Here is a 22260-nt window from a genome sequence, read left to right as displayed (position 1 = left end):
TATAGGATAAATAAGAAATTGAACAGCAATATTGTTGCTCTATCATAGACAGGAATGGGCTCCAAGTTTTGCTTGGAAGTTATGTCTGTGCATGGAAAGTAAGCTAGTTTTTCTCAAACATGTTTTAGGGACACATTAGGATTTTATTATTTGTTTTTAAAGGTTATATACTAAAATCAACCATACCATGCAAACATTGTTCCAGGCTGCAGCTGTTTGGTGGTGGCGTACAAACATGCAGAAAACTTGCCACCGATCTGATGCACAGAAGGGATTGAGTGCAGGTCAGCTTTGCACTGTAGGATCACAAGAAGGCACTGGGCTTTTAGTAGATAAAAATAGGGCAGCAAGTTGGAGATTATTGGCTTTAACTAACTTATACTAGTTAGTAACAGTGTCAGGAGTGTAATTCACATTTACATCAGTGCTCTTTATACACTTTGGCAGCACAAAGGAACATCAAGTTTGACATGAACTTTTCTTTAAAAGACTCTTCTACTTCCAAAGTGGAAATTCAAGTTAGACTTTAAGCACTGTTTATCACTAAGCAATGAAACAGAGTAACTGATAGTATTTTATGGCATTCCCAAAGCTCAGCTGGGTGTTTTTGGAGTAGATTTGGAAAGCTCTCTGAGCCCAGGTGCCTGGTGCTCTGCTAAGGGAATTATAGAAGTAACTGCTGGTTTGAGTATCAGCCTAAGGAGAAGTTAATTGTGTTGCTCTCTGGGTATTACATTAGCTGTGAGTTAACAGAGGACTGCACTTCTGAAAGGGCGTGGTGAACGTCCTGGTGGGATAGCTAACTGCAGGTGTTATCTGCAAAGTGCTAATTAACAATGCTAATGAGAGGTGTTGTCTGCAGGACTCTGCCAAGGTACTTATCAGAGGTCCTCTGCTCTCAGAAAGGAAAATTAAGGTGTTGGATGAAAATAAGGAAGCTTTTGATATTTAGTTCTTGTACCAGAGCTAGAAAGTGTCAGTGGACTCAGGATAAGCTTTTAAAGTTGAATCTGTTCTTCTGGGTTCTTGTTTCACATCATCTATTACAGTAAGTCTGCCTGTGTGCATCTTGATATGGCCTTCAGAGGGCAAATACAGATGCTGACATTAGGTACCAAAACTTGAACATGCCAAGCTGTTGTCAATCATTACATGTCACCAAGTTGTGCTACTATTAATACTTGGGGAAAAAAAATTCATCTGTGGCAACAGTTACCTGTGATCCCTGTGTTTGTAAATGTGCTTGAGAGCTTTGCCTTAGATTTTTCAAAGATTCGTGTCTTTCAAAGGGAGGCAAAACGGATCAGTTCAGAGTCTCTGTCATTGTTATCTTCCAGGACTTTTGTTTCAAGTAGTTTTTGAAAGTCTCTGTGATGGGATCTGAGATAAAACTTGATCCAGATGTCTTTGGGTAGTCAGAGCAATCCGTTTGCTTGACTTCAACAAACTTAGGTTCTAAATAAACAAATGAGTGTTGGCTTTAGAGAGTGAGTTGATTTTCTTTACTCACTGTACAGTCGGGTATGTGAGAAAAAACAGTTTCTTGTGTGGAGTCTGTTGTTGCCTGGGTCCAAAGCAGTTTTTGGTATACAGAATACTGTAAAGCAATTATTGTGTCATTGTACAGAGTTCTGAGTGCGGGAAACTGTGGCTCTTTAAAGGAGGTGCATGCTTTCTTACCTCCAGCAACTTTTGCCAGCAAATACTGAAGGGTCAGTTCTCTTCAGTCAGAATGTCTCTCTACTTAATCTTTTTGTAGTGTGTATTTATTAAAGTCTTTCAGAGTAGATGACTGAAAGCCTGTTCATGTCAAAGCCATGCGTTCATGTCTGATGTAACTGGTCCGAAAGCTTCCATAGGGATAAACTGAGCTATGGATGGGCTTCTTGGCACTTCTTTATTATTGGCACTTCAAGTAGCAAGTTGAGGAGAAACAGATGATGAAAACTGATTCTTCTCTGCAGGTGTCTTGCTTACTTTTGGGCTTGGACAAGCCTAATCTGTGAAGATAATTAAAGCTCCTCCACTCTGGATGCTGTAAGTAAATTTTTTGTTGTTTTATGGAATTCTTTAGTAGCCTATTTACCTCACACAGGGAAACAAGTGAAAATGCTGAATCACAAAGAAATGGTAGAAATTCAGTTGGGGCAGAATTGGCATGTGACCGTACATGTTTGCAGGAAATATTTCTGAACAGCCTTTTACCTTCAGGATCACCCTGTCTCCATTCCAGCCATGCTGATGAATCCAGTAGTAGAACCCAAATTGCCAGCAGGATTCCAAAGAAACAGTATTTTCATACTACAACTAGATCAGGAGTCTTGGCATAGTGGACGGAATCTGCTGTTGCTGTGTGTATTGTATCCGGTTGAGAATAAACACCTGAAGTATCAGCATTGACCAAAATATCATCTAGAGAGGTTAGAGGGCTGAAAAAACTTGCGAATGAAGAATGTTCCCATTGGCTGTGACACAGCATGGTGGCCCTGGCTGTCAGTTAGCATGGCAGTTGTTTGAGTTCCAGGTGCCATGATAACATAGCAGGACATTTAAAATACCTTTTACTATTCAATAGACTTCTCCCAGAAGAGGCTTGCCCACTTCAAAGCCTGTCCCTGTGGCAGCAGAGCTTCTGGAACATCTGGGATAATGCCCCCCTAGAACAGGGAGTTGGCTGTAGCTGGCACTGCAGGAAGGCAGAGGGTGTGTAGGAGGCTGGGAACAGAGTGCCATGGCTTTGACCTTGCTGCAGCATCCCTTCAGGATCCATAGGACATGGCTCTCTGCTGGTTAATTGTTGCAAGTGGGGGTAATGACACATTTCTTATTTCTGTGAGAGTCTTTAAAACAGCTGATATTCTTCCACCAATGAAAGCATGCAAAGAGCTCTTCATATCCCCATTTTCCCCCCAAAGCTGTGGGAACAATTTTCTGGCTTGTAGAACAAAGAAGTTGGAACAGATGACATAGCCAACATCTGCACCTGGCTCACTGAGGAAGCGAATATTTGGCATAGAAGCTGAGCTCCCTTCTGCCAAGGGAGCTGTGCCGATGCAGTTGTTCAGGGATGAAGATGGCATAATGTCTTTTCTGGTTTGACTCTTCAAAGCGATTTTATTGATCTGCCAAAGTAAAAAAATTTTTGGGAAGGAAAATGTCTTTACTTTTAAATATCAGAGGTTAGTCAATGGTTAATGAAACGTTGTGTAACCAGTCCCGATAAGATTTTGATGGTGTATCACTTCAGTTCCGATGGCAGACACATCACATATGGGTTGCCATTTTGATGGCTTTGAATGGTAATCTGACCCATAAAAACTGAAGCATAATATGCAAACTGATTTTTTTCTGGCCTGCCCTGTTCTTGGTGCCATCTGTGTTAGGATGGAAATGAGCCTGCTCAAAACGTGGGCTGCCGGTTTGGAGCTGATCACAGATGGGTTTTAAAGAATAGCCTTGTGTGCACAAGGAGAGGGAAGATGCTTCTAAGCAGGAAGTTTCACTTGAAACTATATTATGTCTGCTAAATCCTGTGGCTTATGGAACAGCCACCAGACCTTTCCCTGAATTCTTCACATGGATTAAGTAAACTAAATTTACCTTCTAAATATCAAGAAAAAACCCCCAACTTCTAAATATTGCTCTTCTTCCACCACTGCCTTTTAGTGCTGTCATCAACAATGGAATAGAGTACAGGAAGCTGACATTACCTGATCCTGTCAGGTATTTGCAGTGCATCTGTTCAGCAAAACTGGGCACAGTAAATTATTTCATGAGTTTTGTAGATGAGTTTTAATCTGTATTTTGAATCCTCTTGAACTTTCCGGATCCAGGCTGTTGTTTCTGGATTTCTGTCTTTGACAATTAATAAAAATCTGTGTTGTAGGTGAAGGTGAGTACCTGTCCTCTGCTGTTGCATCTCAGATCAAAAATTCTGATATTTAAGCACCTAATTCTCACTGTGGTCAATGAGATCTTGGTTTTCTTCTCAATTTAAGAGAGCCTGTGCTCTAAAGTTAGATATTGACTGACCTTGTCTTATGTGTAACCACAAGTGTCCTGATCCTATTTATAATCCCAAGAAACACATTAAAGAATTTTCACTGGTTAGGAATATGGTCTACAGAACTCTGATTTCATTTTTAACTCTCTTTAAATCAATGACATTGTTTGAGTGACCGTTTCTTTGTCAGAAAGGAAGCCTAGAAGGCGGCACTCATTGATGAGTATCATGGTCGTGACACACTTGAACATCCCTCTCAAGACATCTTGAAGCGTTTTATTTCCAGGCTAAATAAACACCAATTTCAGCAATGTCTCATCTACTCCCTTTAATTACTGCTGCTGAGAGAAAGTTTCTGCCAATGCAAATGTGCTATTTTGTCATGTCACATCAAATTGCATCAGCCTTATATTTAGGAACAAAAAGAGGGGGAGGCTGAGACAGGATGTGGCTACAAATGGAACCAAAGGGTTTTCTTAAATATAGGCTGAAAATAGACAATCGAGGCAGTGATGCTTTTTCAAGCAAAAATCCATGAAAGGGAAAATCAAGGCTGTGACAGCAGAGCAGGGCCGGGGGTGGGCAGAGGGAGTTCAGGGGGTGGCAGGGTGGTGGCAGGGAGGGGCTGCTGAGCTCCTCATTTATGCAGACACCCTTGTGTTGTCAGGTGGGTGTGGGGTGCATTTGGGGTATGTTAGCCCACACCTCGTTCCTCTGTGCTGGCTGAAGGAGGTGGGAGCTGTGCTTTGCTCCAGCCTGTGCCTGCCCTTTCCCTGAGGATGTCTCCCTGTGCAGCAATAACTCAGCTCTCTAAACTGAAGAGATTGTGGGAAATAGGCATAGACAAAATCTGAGTAGCTGTCCAGATAAATGTAGGAGACTTTGAACAATCTGTCAAACCACTTTAAAATGTAGTGTCTCTACAGAAATATTATTTTTTAAAATTTGTTCTTCAGAAAACATTAGCAGCTTCCCCATGCGAAACACTTTTTGCCCCCTCCATGTTGGGCACAAAACGATCTGTTGAAATCAAATGCATAAATTATGGATGTAATGGAGCTTGCTTTGAACTGATGAGTCTGATCAGAGCCTGGTGGCAATTAAACCGAGTTCTGAAAGATCAGCTGTGTTTGAGAACCAGCAGAACTCGGGGAGGAAGTGATCTGGGGGCGTGTGAGCAGCACCTACTTAGCAAATTGGAAAAATACTATTCATTTCTTACATCTAAGCACTTGGAATCTCTCCTCAGAAGCAATTGGTGATGATAGAGGTAATATTTTTATTCTTGTCACCAAGGATAATAAAAATGCAGTAGAAGCTTAGAAACTTGTGTGTTTACAGCATTGTGACAGGCGTAAGTCAAGCAGCATTTCAGGCTGAAGCAGGGTCTCCATGGCTGGATGTCATTGGTCCTGGATGGACTGTAAAACATTAAATACAGTGATGCTGTCAGTTGTTAAATTCCTTACAACAGGCAAATACCACCGCAGTGCTAAACCCACGCACACAGGGCAGCTGGAGGGGAAGAGGGCAAAGAAAGATTGACCTGGGGCTTCCCAGCCCCACCTGCAGCATGTGGGGGTCTGTGCTGGGCTGCACGTGGGACAGGGACACCCTCCAGGAGTACAGGCAGCCTTGGGGCTGTGTCCTGGCTGGGGTGTTGGGCACTCTGCCCTCGGTGGGGTCTGGGTGCTGAAGGCATTGTCTAACCCTGTAACAGGCCAGGGGTGCTTCCTCCAGGGTGAGGCAGCAGGGCAGAGTCCTGAGACATTCTGGTGCTGCTTCCTCATAAATGTGCATAGAATTCCTTAGATTTCATTGTCATTTAATCCACTTCCTAAGACTGAACCACATTTAATTTTTGCCTCCACTGACTTTTTTTTTTTCTTTTTAAATACCTAAGTATTAAAAAACCCTCAGTAAAATGTGCCTATTTTCATAGCAAGGAAGGCATTTCTGTAATACTTTTTCAAGGCAAAGCACAGAAATACTAAATGGGGAAGGAAGAAGATAGATGTTTGGTTTTTATAGCTGGGGTTTGTTTGTTTTGAACTGAATAAGTCTGAAAATACTAGATAAAAACTGCAGATCAAATGAAAAGACTCCATAAGCAGCATACTCCAGATTGTTCCTCAAAAAAACCACCCAACTGATAACAGTACAACAGGAAAGTGTTCTTAATTAACATCTCCAGTTAAAGGAGAAGCATTGTGTATCTCTTAAATATATTATTAAATCTGCATTGTTTAGATAATTGGATGGGGACAGACACCTGTGCTGAGTGCTGTGTCAAATTTGTCAGGGCCTGCTGTAATTCTAGTGCACTTGCTGGATTTCACAGCTATTTGTCTGGGTATGGGGGCAATTTGGAGGGTTGAGTGAAGCCAGATGACTGTAATGAACTCATTTTCTGTCTTTGACTCAGTTTGGAAAAAAAAAAGATACTATTTATAGGGTATTTTGTATTGTTAAGACTTCTGTTCTTCCTGTCTCTCAAAGTTTCTCTGTGTTGCTGTCTCTGCTTCATCACTGATAATTATATCAAATTAATTCAGCATAATTGAGTTAATTATTAGCACTGGAGGTTACCACCAGGGCTTTGATTGAACCAAAGCTTTTATCCCCCTTTTCCTGAGGTTTCACCAAATGTAAACAAACCAGAATCATGGGTGAAACCTATGGCAGCTCCATTTCCATTGAGTGCTTTTGCCACTCAGCATTGTCCTGCCATGTCCATTCACTCAGGCAGGTGTTGATAAATGCAAAGGCAAAAGAGTTCTCTGGCATTCTGTATCAATGTTCAAGTACTTTAGAAACAGAGGAAATATTTTAATTCAGAGCCATTCAGTCAAAACCAGAAATGCAGAGTAATCATTAATAAGGTAGATTGTCTTTCAGCTATACTAGGCCTTGGAGAGTGACAGTAAACTTTTGGGGAAAACTTGAGCTATGGCTTTAAGAGCTCGCAAGTGTCCCTAAGACATGGCAGGATCTGCCCCTGATTAGCTGTTGGTATGGAAACAATCCCTGATTAGTGAGCTGGGCCAGTTCCAATCCCCCTAAGAGGCTAAAGGCGCCCAGACTTATATGTCCTGTAAATACTGCTGCTTATAAACATTGCTCCCAGGAACGTGGATTTTGCTCAGGATGTGGTGGGTCAAATCCATCCATGATTTAATTCCACCACAGACAGGGTTTATGCCAGGGAAGGAGCTGGCTCGGATTATTGCTGTGATTGAGAGTGAAGGATCGGCAGATGTGAAATTTCAGCAGGTGTGGATTTGGAATAATAGACATTGAGTTGTTCCTGCTGCTGCTGGGAATGATGATGTGAGTTGGGAAGGACAGCTGCAGGTTGAGGTGTAGATCCCAGGGCAGGGCACAAGCCCCATCGTCACCATCCAGGGATTATGTGCACAGTCAGGGCTGGAAGGGATGGGCTGGGGGAGCAGGAGAAGGAGAGGTCACACTGCACAGGGTTTATTCCCTTGTAGGCTAGATGTGATGTTTGCACTAAGGGAAGGTTCAGAGGAGTATGTTAGACATTTTTGGTTTAAAAAAATTAATATTTTAAAATTACATTTTAGTCTGTAGTGTGGGTTACAGTGACTTCTTTTGCTGTTTTAAATTCTGACTCTCCACCTTTACAAGTTTGTCGACTCTTGTACTTTCCTAAGGAGAGCCCTTTCTGCACTGACAGCTCCTTGTTTTACCCTCTTGACTTTTTTAAAAAGAAAATATAAAGTTGGATTGCATGAGCAAAATGAGCCTGTGTTAAAGAATAATGGTAAAATAAACTTTAACCAGTTTCAGTCCTTCCTGAACAGTGAGAAACCACTACAAAACCTTATGTAAGACTTACTATTCTTCCCATGCTTGTCTGAGCCATAGTCCATAATGTGTTCATTAATCAGACAGCATGGTTTTGCCCTTCAAAGGCACTTCCATGCCTTACGCTGCCAACTGGGTATCTGTCCGTCAACAAAAGTTGTGGCAGCTTATTTTGTGCCCAGTTGGATGTTTTAGAAGGTGATACAAGCTTGGCCAGAAAGTTGTTGCACTAACTGGCACCAAGTAGTTAGGAGAATCACAGTTGCTGAACTGGAACTAAGCACTGGAACATTTCAAAATACAATATTTACGAGAAAGGAAGGAATGAACAGGCAGTTTTGGTTTAAAGTTGGTAACTCAGTTCCTATTCAGGCATGATCCCAAAGGTAAATACTTACAGATTTGGCCACTGAGAACAAAATTAATTTTAACAGCAGTTGAACTGATCAGTTCAGAGCTGGAAAGAAAAAGTTCTTTTGAGACTGTGCCTTTCCGAATTTTCTTTAAGCCAGGAGAAGTCATTTTCAGGAGAATAGAGAAGTTTGAATAGCACCTAAACCAGGGAGGTTCCTGTCCAGCATGCTCCAAAGAATATTACTCTAATTAGTCTGATCATGCTTATTAATTATACAGAACAAGGTAATCTGGCCTCAGCGTGGGAAGCATGTTTCCTCACTGGTGTAGGATTGCAACAGCCTGAGTGTTTCATTTGCAGTATTGCATGTCTCTGCTGTGTGATACCAAACCAGGGTGTAAGGTAAGACAGCTGCCCTGTGGCTTTGGTTCATTTATACAAGTGGTCATTAGGCCCAGCTCTAGCACTCTTTGTCATCCTCAAGTTTTACCAATTACAATTTTATATTTTGTATTTCTATTATGTTTATTATGTTTTACATTTGCAAACTGGTGATGTTGAATATTAGCATTAGGCCTGATCCTGATGCTGTAGGACTGCATGAAGAGCATCCAAGCAGTGGTGATTCCTTGTCAACTAACAGATCTTCAGGATCTGTCATTAGCCAGTTCTTAATCTTTCATGTGCTCTACGAATATTGCGTAAAGCAAATTTTACACTGCAGGGCTGTGCCCCCAAATTGTTCTGCACAGTCACCTGACACTGCTTCTGCCTCATGCATCAATCAAAGCACGAAGGGGAGAGGAACAGAAACAGAAGTGAACAGAACAGGACCGGCTATCACCGCTCACGCAATGGGACTTTGCAGCTCGTGTTTAGAAAGAACAAAATCCCAACAATGCCCAGCCCCAGCTCGTCAGAAGCGATCACATCAAGCCAGCAGATCTCAATAAGAGCCAGTGAGATGTGGCTGCTGGGAAGTGACTGCAGCATTGTCCGTGCTCACCCACACAGCTTGGCTGGGGCCGCAGGGCAGCCGTGCCCGGGGCTGCTAAGTGTTCCGAGGCTCTGAGTGGCTGTGAGCGGGCAGGGATGGATGGATGGATGGATGGACGGATGGATGGACAGATGGACGTTGGCTGGTTTGCCTGGGGCAGCAGAGCCACTCACGCTGCCCTGGACACGCCAGGCGCTCCCATGACCCACTGGGGACTGAGGGGAGGTGTGACAGTGCCACGAGCAGGGAGGGCAGCTGTGTCCAGGAGTGGGGAGTTCTGCCCCTGCTGCAGGCACTCGGGGCTGGACTCACAGGCCTGTGCTGCATTTGCCAGCTGGGAATCTGGGAAACCTGGAAGGGGAGGACAGATGCGACCAAAGAGTAAGAACCTTTTGACTAGCAGCCGTTCACTTGGGTGCCTTCCTGGACTGATGTCACAACATGAACTAATACGTTTTGTGGTTAAGGAGGTTTCAAAAGGCTTCCAATTTCTTTCTTATTTTGGCATTCTTATTTTTCCTGAGATCATGAGGTTTGACTAGGATGGGGAATCATAAATTCCTGAGTAAAGACTTCTAAGGGTGTAATACTTCAAAGTAATAAAACACATCTCCAGCCTGTATACTGGGGAAAGAGAGGGCAGAGGGGGAAGGGGGAGCCAACCTGTAAACAGCAACAGCTCAGGTAACTCTTACAGTCCTTTAATTAACACTTCCAGTCTCTGGAGCCCAGCTTTGGTGCTGTTTAACTAGTTCAGAGGGATTGGGATCATAACTGTTGAACTGTGGGGATTTGCTTGAAAAACACTCGCAATAGCAGAAAAAAAAATAAACTGGGAACAGTGGCATTGTGTCATCTCAGCTTCATCAGGGTTCTGCTGTGCATGGGGTCAATTGCCAAACCTGCTAATGCAGAGTGAAGATTAATTGGCTTTGGTTAGCCTTTGCTTCACTATCCGAATATCATTATCAGGAATGTAAATGATTATGCAATGCAGAGAAATGCCACAATAGTCTCAGTGTCTCCTTTTATACTTGTCTCTTTGTGAATGGGGCTTTATCTAAATGCAAATGTGATTTCAGCCTTCTGATTAGGACATTATACAGTCATCCATTCCAGAAAAGCACAATTAGTGGATTATTTTATTTCTGACTCAACAGTTCTTGGTGTAGATAGTTTGTTTGTTGTGCTGTACATGATATTTAAGTTATCAGAGGGAGATTTACATTATTAGTCAGGATTGTAGCCAGATTTTGTGAGGTCGAGAGTTTTTGCGTGGCAGATAAAACTGGTAACATTTGTGGGATTCGAGGGGAGATGTTTTTAGAACAAAAGGCAACAGTGCAGATTCATACTGTGCTTCATTGTCCTTTTTGTGCTGAGGAAGGGGCAAATCACAGTAGTAGCTGTGCAAATTCTCCAGTGCACTGGGGTGCACAAGTGCAGAGTGTAGCATTACCTGTTGTTAGGGTCTAGTCCCTGTTAAGGTGTGCTCATACAGGGCACCAGTATCTTAGAACTTAACAATGGGCAGGTCATGAGATTATTTCTTATTAAACAGCCACTTTACCAAAATAGCTGTCAAGTTTTCCATGTGCTGTGGTAGATTTCCAGTGAAGTTTTCACTGGATGAAGTTACATCCTAAGAAAAACAGCTCTTTGGTAATAAACTTCCCCGGTGAAGCTTGCCCATGTCAAACCATCTGTAGCATTTTTGAAGCTGTGAATATGTGGGAACTCAGGGGTTTGGTTTTTTAATTTGAATATGAGAGCCTCATAGAGGGAGTTTAGGTTTGATAATAGATGGGGTGAAAATTTCCATCTTCAAATCTTATAGAAAGTCCAGTATTTATGGAAAGGCAAAGAACTTTTTTTCTCAAAAAAATTCATCAGTGCAAATGTATTTGTCACACAATTTGAATTCAACAGCTCATCATTTTCCTATGAAAAATTACTGCAGTGGAAAATTCTTAATTATCTATAGTGAAACATTTTCAATTCCATTGATCAGCTTCATCTTTCCGTATCCATATGTTTCCATGACTGGTTTCTTCCTCTCTCCCAGAGCTGCTTTTCTTTGTGCTGGAGCAAGCTGTCCTGGACAGTCCCAGCACATGAGGGATCTTTGCATTTGTGACAGGAAATCTATTGCACCACTTAGGTTTAATTAGAGCACAGTGACATATGATGAGTTTACACATCAAAGCCTAAAAACAACTTCACAAATTGGCTCTGGTCCCAAAGTGTATTTTGGGATCTGTATTGAATTTTGGGATGTTTCACTCTATTTAGTGGGAATATGTGAAACGCAGGGTCGGGTTCTTAGGGTCACTGGAATTATACCAATTCTTACCAGCCAAGGATATAGCCCAAAAAACCTGTATGTAGAGTTAAATTTGGGTTCAGATCAACTTGAATACAACTACATATTGCAGTTTTCTGTATTGGATGATAAAAACTTCTGTCTCCCATGGAGAGAAGGGAATAGTTCAGTCTATATGTTACGAATCACATTGTGGAGTTGCTTGTCTTTCTGCTGCTGGAAGGGGAATGCAGGGATCTCTCAGCTGACTGTTGGGCGCGTAATCACCTCCCATACTTGAATGCCAAAGTGAAATTAATCCAGAGCAAAAATGCATGGAGCCCAGCATAGGTTTCACTGCAAAGAGAAAATTATATTTTACAGAAAAAAAACGTTGGAAGAAGACAAGAGATTAACGTGTTGAAGCCTGGGGGTATTTTGATCCCATTATGATGGACATTTATAGGTGCATAGAGAGGAGATTTTTCCCCACTGCAACAAGATCTAGTCTGTGCAAATATACAGCCCAGGCATGTAATATCTGTGGTGGTGTACTCTGAAATACATTTGGCTAAAAGACTTAAATTACTTAAGAAAAAGGGAAAAAATATTCCAAATAATGAGTAGGTATCATAATAGGTGCTAAAATAACAGCATGCACCTACTTCATTATTCAGTTGCTTATTTATTATCTTTATTCTTAAGAGTAATGATGTAAAAGTGCTTTTTTCCAAGTGTTAATTTAGTTCTCTGCAGATGGCAACCATCTGTTAAATGACAAGGCATTTACAGTCTTTGATTAGCACTTTATAGGACTTGGATGGACTTACTGTTACAATATGTAAGTATAGTTATGGAAGTGAAACTTGGTTGATTTGTTCTTTTCCTTTTGCTCTTACCAAAAAATGAAAAATGTAAAACCAAACAACGTTTTTTCCTGTCTTCTCCTATATTCCTGTTGTTTCCAGCTGAAGCCTTGAAATTCTTGACAGAATGACAATAATAGGAAATATTGTTACATTCCAGCACCATTTGTAGCCATTATGAGCGTCCTCATTCTAAAAAGACACCATGTGGATGAACTCCTAGGGATGCTCAAGGAAAGCACTGAAGTTTGAAGGGCTTTAAGGATCCTGGCTTAGCAAGTAGGAAACTCCCTGTGGGCTGTGATGCACCTTTGAGTACTTAGAGAAAGTTGCACTGGGAGTCTTGTCTGTAAAATACTGTGACACACGTGGCTGTTCCCATTACAAAGTGATCCTCTGGAGTGAGCTCCACACTTTGTGTTTTACTGCTTTGAGCAATGACAGCCAACCCCCGTCGGTCCATAAACTCAGCAAGTTCTCATTCATTTCACATTGGGGTTTCTTCTGAAGTTTCTACAGGTTATGCTGCTGAACCTCAGTTCGCCGGCCCTGTTCTCGTTGTGTACTATTACTTTGCGCTTTTGTTTCCGTGTTGTCAGTAAAATTCATGGGCTGTTGTGGTTTGTTTTGTGTTGCAGAGCCCGGCCATGTCCCCGCTGCCGGAGGCGGAGCTGGTGCGCAGCTCGGTGCAGCTGTACCGGTACCTGCTGCGCTGCTGCCGCCGCCTGCCCCAGGGCCACATCCAGCAGCACTACCGACACGCCATCAGGCAGGTCAGCGGCACGGCTGGGCGGCAGTGCCCTGCGGCGTTGGGGCTTCTTCTGCTACTGTTTGAACCAGCATAACTTGAGACGTTAGTGGATTTGAAGGGTCGTAGTGGGAGTGTGTGAAGGACCATTTCTTTTTGCTTGCTTTGAATCTGAAACCTATTTTTCTTGGCTTTCATCTCTAATTCTTGTGTTAGTCAAGAAAGTGAACAATCATTACTTACTCCATAAACACATCTTTTATGGTGAAACCTACTGGTTCCTTGTCAGTCATTTATATATCCCCCCATCTGAGTAAACCTCATCTGACTGTTCATATTCCATACTTCATATGGAGGTTATTTCATGCCTTTGATCATACCTATTGTCCTGTGTCTTTCTAGTTTTAACATACCAGAAAATTTCAATTGTTGTTCTGAATTGAAGTTCTCTGGGTTTTTTGTTGTTGATGTATGAAAGGAGTAGAATACTTAACATGAAATTGCATATGACCAGATTTGTTATGGAAAGAGCATGGCCAGGTGCTACAATGTGTAATTTTACCTTTTCAGACCAACAGTTTATTTTTCTGAGAATTAAATGCTGTCTGTATTTTGACAACTGCTGTGTTGACAAGTCAGTGACACTTGGAATGTTGCAGAGTTTCAAAGTTCATGCTGATGAAGACGATCCTGAGCGAATCCAGCAGATCATTAAGAGAGCCATTGAAGATGCTGACTGGGTGATGAATAAAGTAAGTGCTTCGGATTGTCTGCATTTTGGTTTCAGTTCAGAACAAAGAAGAAAACACTGGAAAGCAAGTTCTGAACAGCAAATTGTTGTCCTGGATGTTGAAGCGTTGGGTGAAAGGAAATACCCAGCCAGAAGGTATCTGTGATTGTGACAGTTCTTGTTTAAAATTTCTCTTGTTCAATATAAACTAATGTTGGGTTTTTTTCAGAACCAATAGCAGTTTAGATTGGTCTCTGTGTAAGTCTTTGTTTCCATAAAGAACTATTAAATATCAGCAGTGGTGGCTAGTATCACTCTATTATAGGAGAAAAAATTAAAATACAGCATTTCACAAGCCACATCTTGCTATGCATCATCTCCTTTCCTAACAGAATCTGTCCTCAGACAATTTACACAAACTTCCAGAACTATTGTTTTTCCTCAGACCTTGCCCATGGCTGCAGAGATCGGGGATAGATCACACAGGGGCAAAGCTGTGGTGCTGGGCTCCCCTGTGCCACAGTTGTCAGCCAGTGGATCTGCCCTGTGCTGTCAGACTGGTTTCTTAGATGAAAGAATGAGGATTTTTTCCATTAGACAGCTGAGAGTCACCTGTGCTTCCTGGGATTTCAGTCTGGCCTGGGGAGTGTGATACCTTAACATGGTGTATAATGTAGCAAGTCAAAAGTTCAACTTGCTCTCTGAATATCTGTGATTTAATTTACTAAGTGACTCTTAAATCCTTTTCTCTGCCAGTCCATGAAATCCAAATGGGAATTGTTACAGGAGCAAGCACAGATTAGTCACAGATTATGATATTTTAGCAGTAACCGAATCCCACCCAGCAGGTACAATCTAGTGAATAAGTGTGCCCGAATCACTGTTTTATACTCCAAAAGGAAAGCCTACCAAATTTCAATCTAACTTAAAGAAGATGGATATAAATTTATGTGGATCAGAAGAAGATCCTTGAAGAAGTAAATCCTTGTTGGTATGAACTATTACTTAGTTGTGTGCTCTTTCCCACAAAAAAATTTTCTTTTTTTTTCAGTATAAAAACCAGAAGTAGAAGAGGAAGGATGAAGCCAAGAAGGACATTGGTAAACATCCTTAGAGGACTTGCAGTCAAGCCCAGTACTATATTAGAATTATTGGAGTTATTGCCTGAAGTTTTCTCTTGGATAATACAAATACAGTAATTTATATTTCACTGGGATGTCATGAAGCTAAGTTAATATTTCTGAAGCTATTTAATTTTGTAAATTAAATTATATGCTCCAGGTTAAAACTATTGTATAATCACAAACTTCTAAGTTAAAGCCCAAGATTGCCTAAGATTTGAATAATTTATTCCAGTATACTGTTAGGCTGGATCAACCTTGGCAGCATGTGATAACTTGTGCAGGTTCTTTGGGGACAGGGTTCCCCTGCGTCAGTCACAGTGGAGTTCGGGACTGAGCGTTTCATCCTGTGTGTGTGACACTGGTTATGGCAGGCACTCTGCTGCGTCCCATCAGCCTGCTGGGACCCTGGCTATTGTCAGAGTGCCCGCTGAGAGGGTCTGTGCCCGCTGAGGGGGTCTGTGCCCGCTGAGCCGGGTCTGTGCCCGCTGAGGGGGTCTGTGCCCGCTGAGCCGGGTCTGTGCCCGCTGAGGGGGTCTGTGCCCGCTGAGGGGGTCTGTGCCCGCTGAGAGGGTCTGTGCCCGCTGAGGGGGTCTGTGCCCGCTGAGCCGGGTCTGTGCCCACTGAGCCGGGTCTGTGCCCGCTGAGGGGGTCTGTGCCCGCTGAGGGGGTCTGTACCTGCTGAGCCGGGTCTGTGCCCACTGAGCAGGGTCTGTGCCCACTGAGCTCAGTCTGTGCCCACTGAGCCGGGTCTGTGCCTGCTGAGCCGGGTCTGTGCCCGCTGAGCGGGGTCTGTGCCTGCTGAGCCGGGTCTGTGCCCGCTGAGCCGGGTCTGTGCCCGTTCAGCCGGGTATGTGCCCAGGATGGCGCAGTCACTGCCTGTGCAACGCTCTGCAGCTCAGCGGCTTCACAACGCTTTGCAACACTCAATAAATGTCCTTTAAGCAGGGGAGTCCCTGTCCTTTTGAAACAGCCCACCTACCCAGTGCCAGGCTGGGTTTTCCCGAGAGAGCTCAGCGCAGGCCCGCCGTGTGCCCGCCGTGTGCCCGCCGTGTGCCCGCCGTGTGCCCGCCGTGTGCCCGCCGTGCCGCTGCGCTGGGTGCAGTTGCGGCGGGCCGCCTGCAGGTGGCGGTGCTCGCCCGGCGGCGCTGTCCCGGGGGGCCGGGAAAGGACAAAAATTAACTCCGGGCTCACAACAGGCGAGGAGAGTGTGACAAGAGCTGTAACAGAAATGGGGCTGAAAGTGCAGTTCATAAAGCATTGTATCAAAAAACTTCCTTTTCTCTGCTAACCCTCCTCTCCAGGAATTCCTGCTCTCTGTTATTCTTCCTTCTGCCATCCCCACTATTGTTCCTCTCTCTACTCCCGTGTCTTTCACATGACCTTTTACACCCCTAACTTCTGTTGTCTTTGTTTTACCAATCCCTTAAGGCTGTTCTAATCTTGTCCCTCTACCCCACTTATTTCTCCTCCTCAAATCCTTTTCTGTACCAGAAGATACTCAGTATTATGCAGGAGCCAACCTTCTGCTTAACTTCAGATAACGCAGGAAGGTAATAGACTTGCTCAACACAGTAGGTGGTTTCTTCCATGTGAGGAAAGCCACTTGTCTTTCTACTTAGGTACATTTGTTTTTTTGAAAGTGCAGCCATTCTGGTTTAAACTTTCAAAATAATTTGGTGCAGGGCAGAGCACAGAAAGCTTCAACCTTGGCAGTTGACAAGGAATGTCCAGTATGATGCTGAACACTAATAAAAAAGCTCAAGTATTTTTGATAGAAGCTCTCTGAATGTGTTGCTTCTGATCAAGGGCAGCAAACAGGTGACCCATACTGTTCTCCAGGCCTGTTCTCTGTGTGTGGTCTGTAGCATGGAGATGCAATGAATTTTGTATCACTGCAATAGTGATTAAAAACTCTAATACTTAGAGGGATTAACAGCATATGGAAGCATGGTTTCCTGAACTTTAAATGTGGAGTGCTCACACTCCTCTATGGCTTCAATTGACTTTTGGTAGTGTGAGATGTAATATTTTGTTCAGTTACAAAACAGGATAATTGCATGTGTTTAAATCATTCTTACATGCCTGTTATTTAATTTATGGCTAGTTCAAGAGGGAAAGGACCACGGAGCTGGAAGGTGCAGCCGTGGCATGTCTGCAGCTCCAAATGTCTGAGGTACCAGCTGGGATATGGGAACGTCAGACCAAAGGTATGATAGATGTAACTGATATGGAGGACCAGGATCTGTGAATTACAGGGTTTGGAAAGTGCTAGAGCATTCAATTCTCAGTAGAGTGCAGACGGGGAACGTGGTTGGTGAGGCAGAAGACATCATGACTAAATATTTTGATAGTAGTGATTCAACAGGAGGCATGAGGAGATGTCTGAGGGATTTTTGTTGGGGGGTTTTTGTACAAACATAATCTGGTTTTCAAAATAAAAAAAACTTTTAATAGAGTCAAAGATAATTTTTATTTACTCAATATAAAAATAATTTTCCAGATGGTGAGGAGATATGATGTTAACAACTATTTACTTCCTTGTAATAGTGAAAGTAACCCCAGTGCCTCAGACATATTTCTGTAATGACTGGACTGAAGAGCCATTGAGCTGCAGAGCTGAGGTTTTTATCTTTTCAAGACATTGTACAAGTTCCATTCTAGCCCACATGTAGATGAGAACCTGAACTCTGAAAGGGATTTTGGGCAGAGCTTCAGTACTTTTGACCAAAATTACTATTCCAGAAACTTCTGCTCAGAAGTCATTTAACTCTGGAGTTGCCCAAATTTATCACTCACTGATCTGTCTGACCTGAGAGTTACACGGTGAATTGAGTTCTCTTCACCTGTGTTTGAGCAGCGCTCTGCCTCTCTGCCACCCAGCCCTGCTGAGCCTGAGGAGCTGTTCCCGTGGTGCCACTGTGCTGGCAATTGCTGCCCATGGAAAGACACGGTCACAGGCACCGTCCTCCCGGGTTCTGCCATGGCAATTGGGAAGAAAATAGCAACCCCAAATAGACTGGTGCATCTGCGTTCCCATAATCAGTCCTCCAGAATCTCTGAACGTAAAGATGGTGGGTAAATGAGGCTGTGTTGCATTTTGTAATTGCTGTTGAAGAGTTTAAAAAACTTGTGATGCTCATGAGGCTGCTGACAGAGCAGGGGATACTGTCAGTGAAAGGACACAAGTGTATTCATAGGCCTCAGTTTCTTTTACTGCAATGAGGAACCCATTTCTGCACCAGTTCTGGTAAATGATGGGCTGTTGATAGGTGGTTACAGTAAACAAATGATCAAGGGCCAGTCAGAGGTGGTGTCAAAGCCCTGGGTTTGTGGCCTCGCTGCATAAGCATTCGGTCGCCACCTTCAGTTTCAGTGTGAAAGAGTATCCTGTGCCATTGGCTAGCCCAGGGTTTTCGTTGTGTTGACACAAATGTAATAACTATATTCTGCCAACAACACTTTTGCAGCTGGTTCCACTAAGACCTTGAGTCAATAACTTCTCCTAGATACTCCACAATTAGGAGTTGAGTGAAGTTAACAGTTCAAAGGCTGTGTATGGGCAGCTCTTGATTAAGATAGTGAGGATTTCACTGGAGGCTTGTTATGCAAGAGCAAGACAAACATTAGAACAAGGAAAGACAGTTGGGAGACTTCTGACTAATAAAGAGATATCATGCCTTACATTCTTGAAGTATGGAGAAATTAATCATTTAAATCACTTTACACACTTATCAACATCCAGTCTAAGGCCAGAACCAACACTGGTCCTATACTTTCTGTTTTGTGTATACATGGCCTTGGAAACCTAAAGCTGAAATTGTGTGGAAATAATCTGTACAATACAAATATGGAAGTAACATGTCAAAACATGGAGCAGTAGCAGTGGGTTGGCCAATGTATTTTGTTTAGCATTTAGGTTCCTGCTCTTAAGCCCACAGAGAAATGGTAAAGACCACTTTGGTTATTAGCAGCCTTGGAGCCTCATGCAGAAGCTTCCCCGTGTAGTGAAAATCTTTCCCTTTTATTTAATTTTGTAATTTATTTATTCATTTCAGGTTTTGGTACGGACAAAATTGTAAATTTGTGGTTTATGTAATATCCAGGATAGCATTCTGCCCTTCAGATGGCCAGAGACAAATACACTTCTGATCACATTCTTGTGTCAGAAGTGTTACTGATTTCCATTCACACTCACCACCAAAAGTCATTTGAGCCCTGTGGGTACTGAATAGAATATTTCCGACCCAGGCTAGGCCTTGTTTAGAACCATTTGTCAGTAATGGAATATTCTTTAAATCATTCTTTAGCACTTTGTAAACTTTCTCACATGGTGGGTTATGTCACAGGCATTGCTTTTTGTTCAGGGACACTTGAGCATGAGGACTTGATGCTAAACAAAAACCTCTCCTCCATGGTGTTTGGCTCATTTTCAAATGTCATAAGGAAGCGATCTTTACTGTGATGCTGTAAAGAGGAATACACACTATTTCTGGGAGAAACAAATAATATTCACTCACATCTTTTTTAAAGGAAACAGTTTCTTATTTGTAATAGCTTTTAACTTGGCATTATAAATTGTGCCTTCATATAAAGCTCTGATAAGCTGCAAACTGAACAGGCAGCACATCTGTGAGTCTTAAATATTCCATATCATATTATCTATTCATTGTGAGAGTCCTTGACTTTAAACTGTAAGAATGATTCTTTAGACCTTTATGTTCCACAATGTCATGTCCCTCAGTGTCACCCCAAAGAGGTGATTTGAGGTGAGCAGTGTCTTGGTCAGAGCAGTCTAAAGCAAGTCCCGGACACACGACACTGCTGGACACAGACCTGCACTGCCCACTTGGTCTGTCCCTTTCCTGCAGCCTTGCCTGCTGATGTACCTCTGCTGGAGCATGAGCCAGCTGGTGCATCTTTCAACTTTTGTATTATTTGATTAATTTATCTTATACTTCTGTCAAGCCAGCTTTTATGAAATAGTGTTAACTGAAGTATACACTTGTCATCAAGTACTCCTTTCAGCTTGTGATTAAGCAGGGCAGACACGTTAACTTTAAAAAAACCCTGCTCTTTGAAGACTGTTTTCTGTTTTCCTCACAATTGTGTTTGATATTTTAAATAGTTTTAAAAGTTTCGAAGCAGAGGGAGGCATCTGTCACTTGCACCTAAGAGCTTAGCAATGTTTGTGTTTGTCACTGCGGGAGAGGCCCCTGCCATTCCTCACTTCACTTTTAGAGCCTGCAGAGGAAAGCTCTGGGGCTGCTGTTTGCTGTTCTCACCTGTGGACACTGAACTTACCCATTCTGTAACTATCAACCTGGGTGACTTTTGCCCCAGAAGAATCTGCCTTCATGTTTTGCATGAATCCATTTTGAAAAGGATTAACTTGATTTTTGTTTTTTTAATCAGCAGCTTCTGAGCCAGCTTGGTTTGGGTGCTCCCCAGAACCATTCAGGCAAAAGATTTCCCAGCCCATTGAGTCCAAGTCGTGCCCGATCCCCACCTTGTCCCCAGCCCAGAGCACTGAGTGCCGTGTCCAGACCTTCCTTGGACACCTCAAGGGATGGGGAATCCAAACCTCCCTGGGCAGCCCCTTTCAACGCTTGAGAACCCTTTCTGTGAAGAAACTCCTCTTGATGTCCAACCTGAACCTCCCCTGGCACAGTTTGAGGCTGTGTTACTATCCCATATAAAATATTTTCCTTCTGCTGCAGCTACACGACTTCAGACTGAATGGCCTCATTACCTGTGGGCTTCCTTCTGCTGGGGTTCAGCGTCATCTCTTTAAAAAACACTGCACTTCATGTCTTTTTATTGTTACAACTTATTTTTTGCACCATCTCTGGTATTCATTCTTGTTGAGAGAAGTTTAAAACTGCTGGTGTTTTGATTAATACTCTCCCCTTCTACAGAATGGATTTTAAAAGATGGAAAATTGACAATAAATTCTTGCAGCTGATGAGGTTGACTCATGTCCTGCATTAAATAAAATCACACAGGATCTGGGATTTTCTCAGTCTTGCTTCAATTTCTTAGCAGTCATTTAATCTACAGAAAGCTGTGTCTCAGTCTGAAACAAGGAACAAGGAAAACTGTTTCAAAACAAATGTCAAATAGAAGCTAGTCTGGAAAACATTACGTCATGATGGTTGTCTGATGGAGGCAGAGGTTGTATATTTTGGAGCCTGATAGTGAGCCACTCTGAGGACTGACTTTTCATGCTTAAAAATAGAGTATTTTGGTTTCCACAATTGCACAACTGTGAGGTTTGCTTTCTCTTTTATTTTCTGTTTTCCCCTCCCATTTCTAGAAGTCACAGAAATGGTGTGTTTAACCACAGTTCACAGTACAGAATGGAGACACCTGTTGAGTCTTGGAGCTTTCTCTCCCCTAAGACGTCTGTTGAGTTTGTCCTCTTCCTAGCTGGAAGTATCTCACAGAGTAAGTTGCAGCTTTCTGGCCAAGATTTCAAAAGTAATTCTTGGATTGCTTTTTAGGTGCTTAACTCAGGAGACCTTCAAAGGGCACACAGCAGCTCTCAGACAGGTTGGGACTCGGGACAAGCAGCAGGAAATTGCTTATTCTCCACTAGCGTGGCTCTGCGTTAGGAGGTACTGACATGGTAATGATCATTTTGCAACTATTTCAGAACATGGTTTAAAAATATTGGGATCTCCAAACCCTGCTCCCAACTGACAGAATAGAGCCTGTAGGATGTCACAGTGACACTATGCCAAGTCTGGTAATTTCTAATTGATTAAATGCAGTGAAAAGGCATCCAGGGTTTATTATGAAATTTGAGATGGACAGCTAATCCCTGCACTCTAACTTCATTATCCTAATAAGCAAAGGTGCAGACTTTATAGCTGAGGTAATTATACAAAGAATGTACACAATATGAGTGGTATTTAGCATAAAAAGTAACTTGAATGCAGTCCATATCTGGCTGAGAGACGAACAGAACCATAAACCCTTTGATCTAACAATGAGACTTTGAAAGGAACAGATTGTGTACAGTACTGAACCTGTAATCTGCTCACTTTATTGCACTATATGGGGAGGGCCTTATTTATTTACTACTTAGGAAGTGTTTTCAATTTTATAAGTATCTGAAAGAAATCACAGATTATAATTATGCAGTTTTGCTGCACAGAACTCTGTAACACTTTTAAGAACCTCTGGAATCCACAGGGACTATTTGTTAAATGGGAGACACAAATCTTGCCTTTGTGCTCTATCAAATTCTGTCTTGGTCTATACTAATAAAGGCAGTCTATATAATGACTTATCAGGATGTTTAC

General features: G+C 42.6%; 1 protein-coding gene across 8 annotated transcripts in view; it reads left to right on the top strand.

Annotated features, from left to right (window-relative positions):
• Window positions 1-22247, top strand: part of LYRM9 (LYR motif containing 9) — a 30912-nt gene extending 8665 nt beyond the window's left edge. For 3 of the 8 annotated variants that reach the window (XM_039562713.1, XM_039562712.1, XM_010402275.2), the window contains exons 2-5: window positions 1965-2037; window positions 12993-13127; window positions 13762-13854; window positions 14884-15167. In XM_039562713.1, the coding sequence (XP_039418647.1) occupies window positions 13002-13127; window positions 13762-13854; window positions 14884-14901 (237 nt within the window). In that variant the 5' untranslated portion in view covers window positions 1965-2037; window positions 12993-13001 and the 3' untranslated portion in view covers window positions 14902-15167. Of the gene's footprint in view, window positions 1-1964; window positions 2038-12992; window positions 13128-13761; window positions 13855-14883; window positions 15168-17060; window positions 17164-21456 lie in introns of those variants that run through there. The other 5 variants (XM_039562716.1, XM_039562715.1, XR_005603379.1 and 2 more) reach the window with 4 other exon arrangements.
• Window positions 22248-22260: the final 13 nt, after the last annotated feature.

This window comes from Corvus cornix, chromosome 19 (genome assembly GCF_000738735.6).
Source record: "Corvus cornix cornix isolate S_Up_H32 chromosome 19, ASM73873v5, whole genome shotgun sequence".
NCBI classification, from domain to species: Eukaryota; Metazoa; Chordata; class Aves; order Passeriformes; family Corvidae; genus Corvus; species Corvus cornix.
Note: the sequence above shows the minus strand (reverse complement) of the source record. Positions and strands in the feature narration are given on the sequence as shown.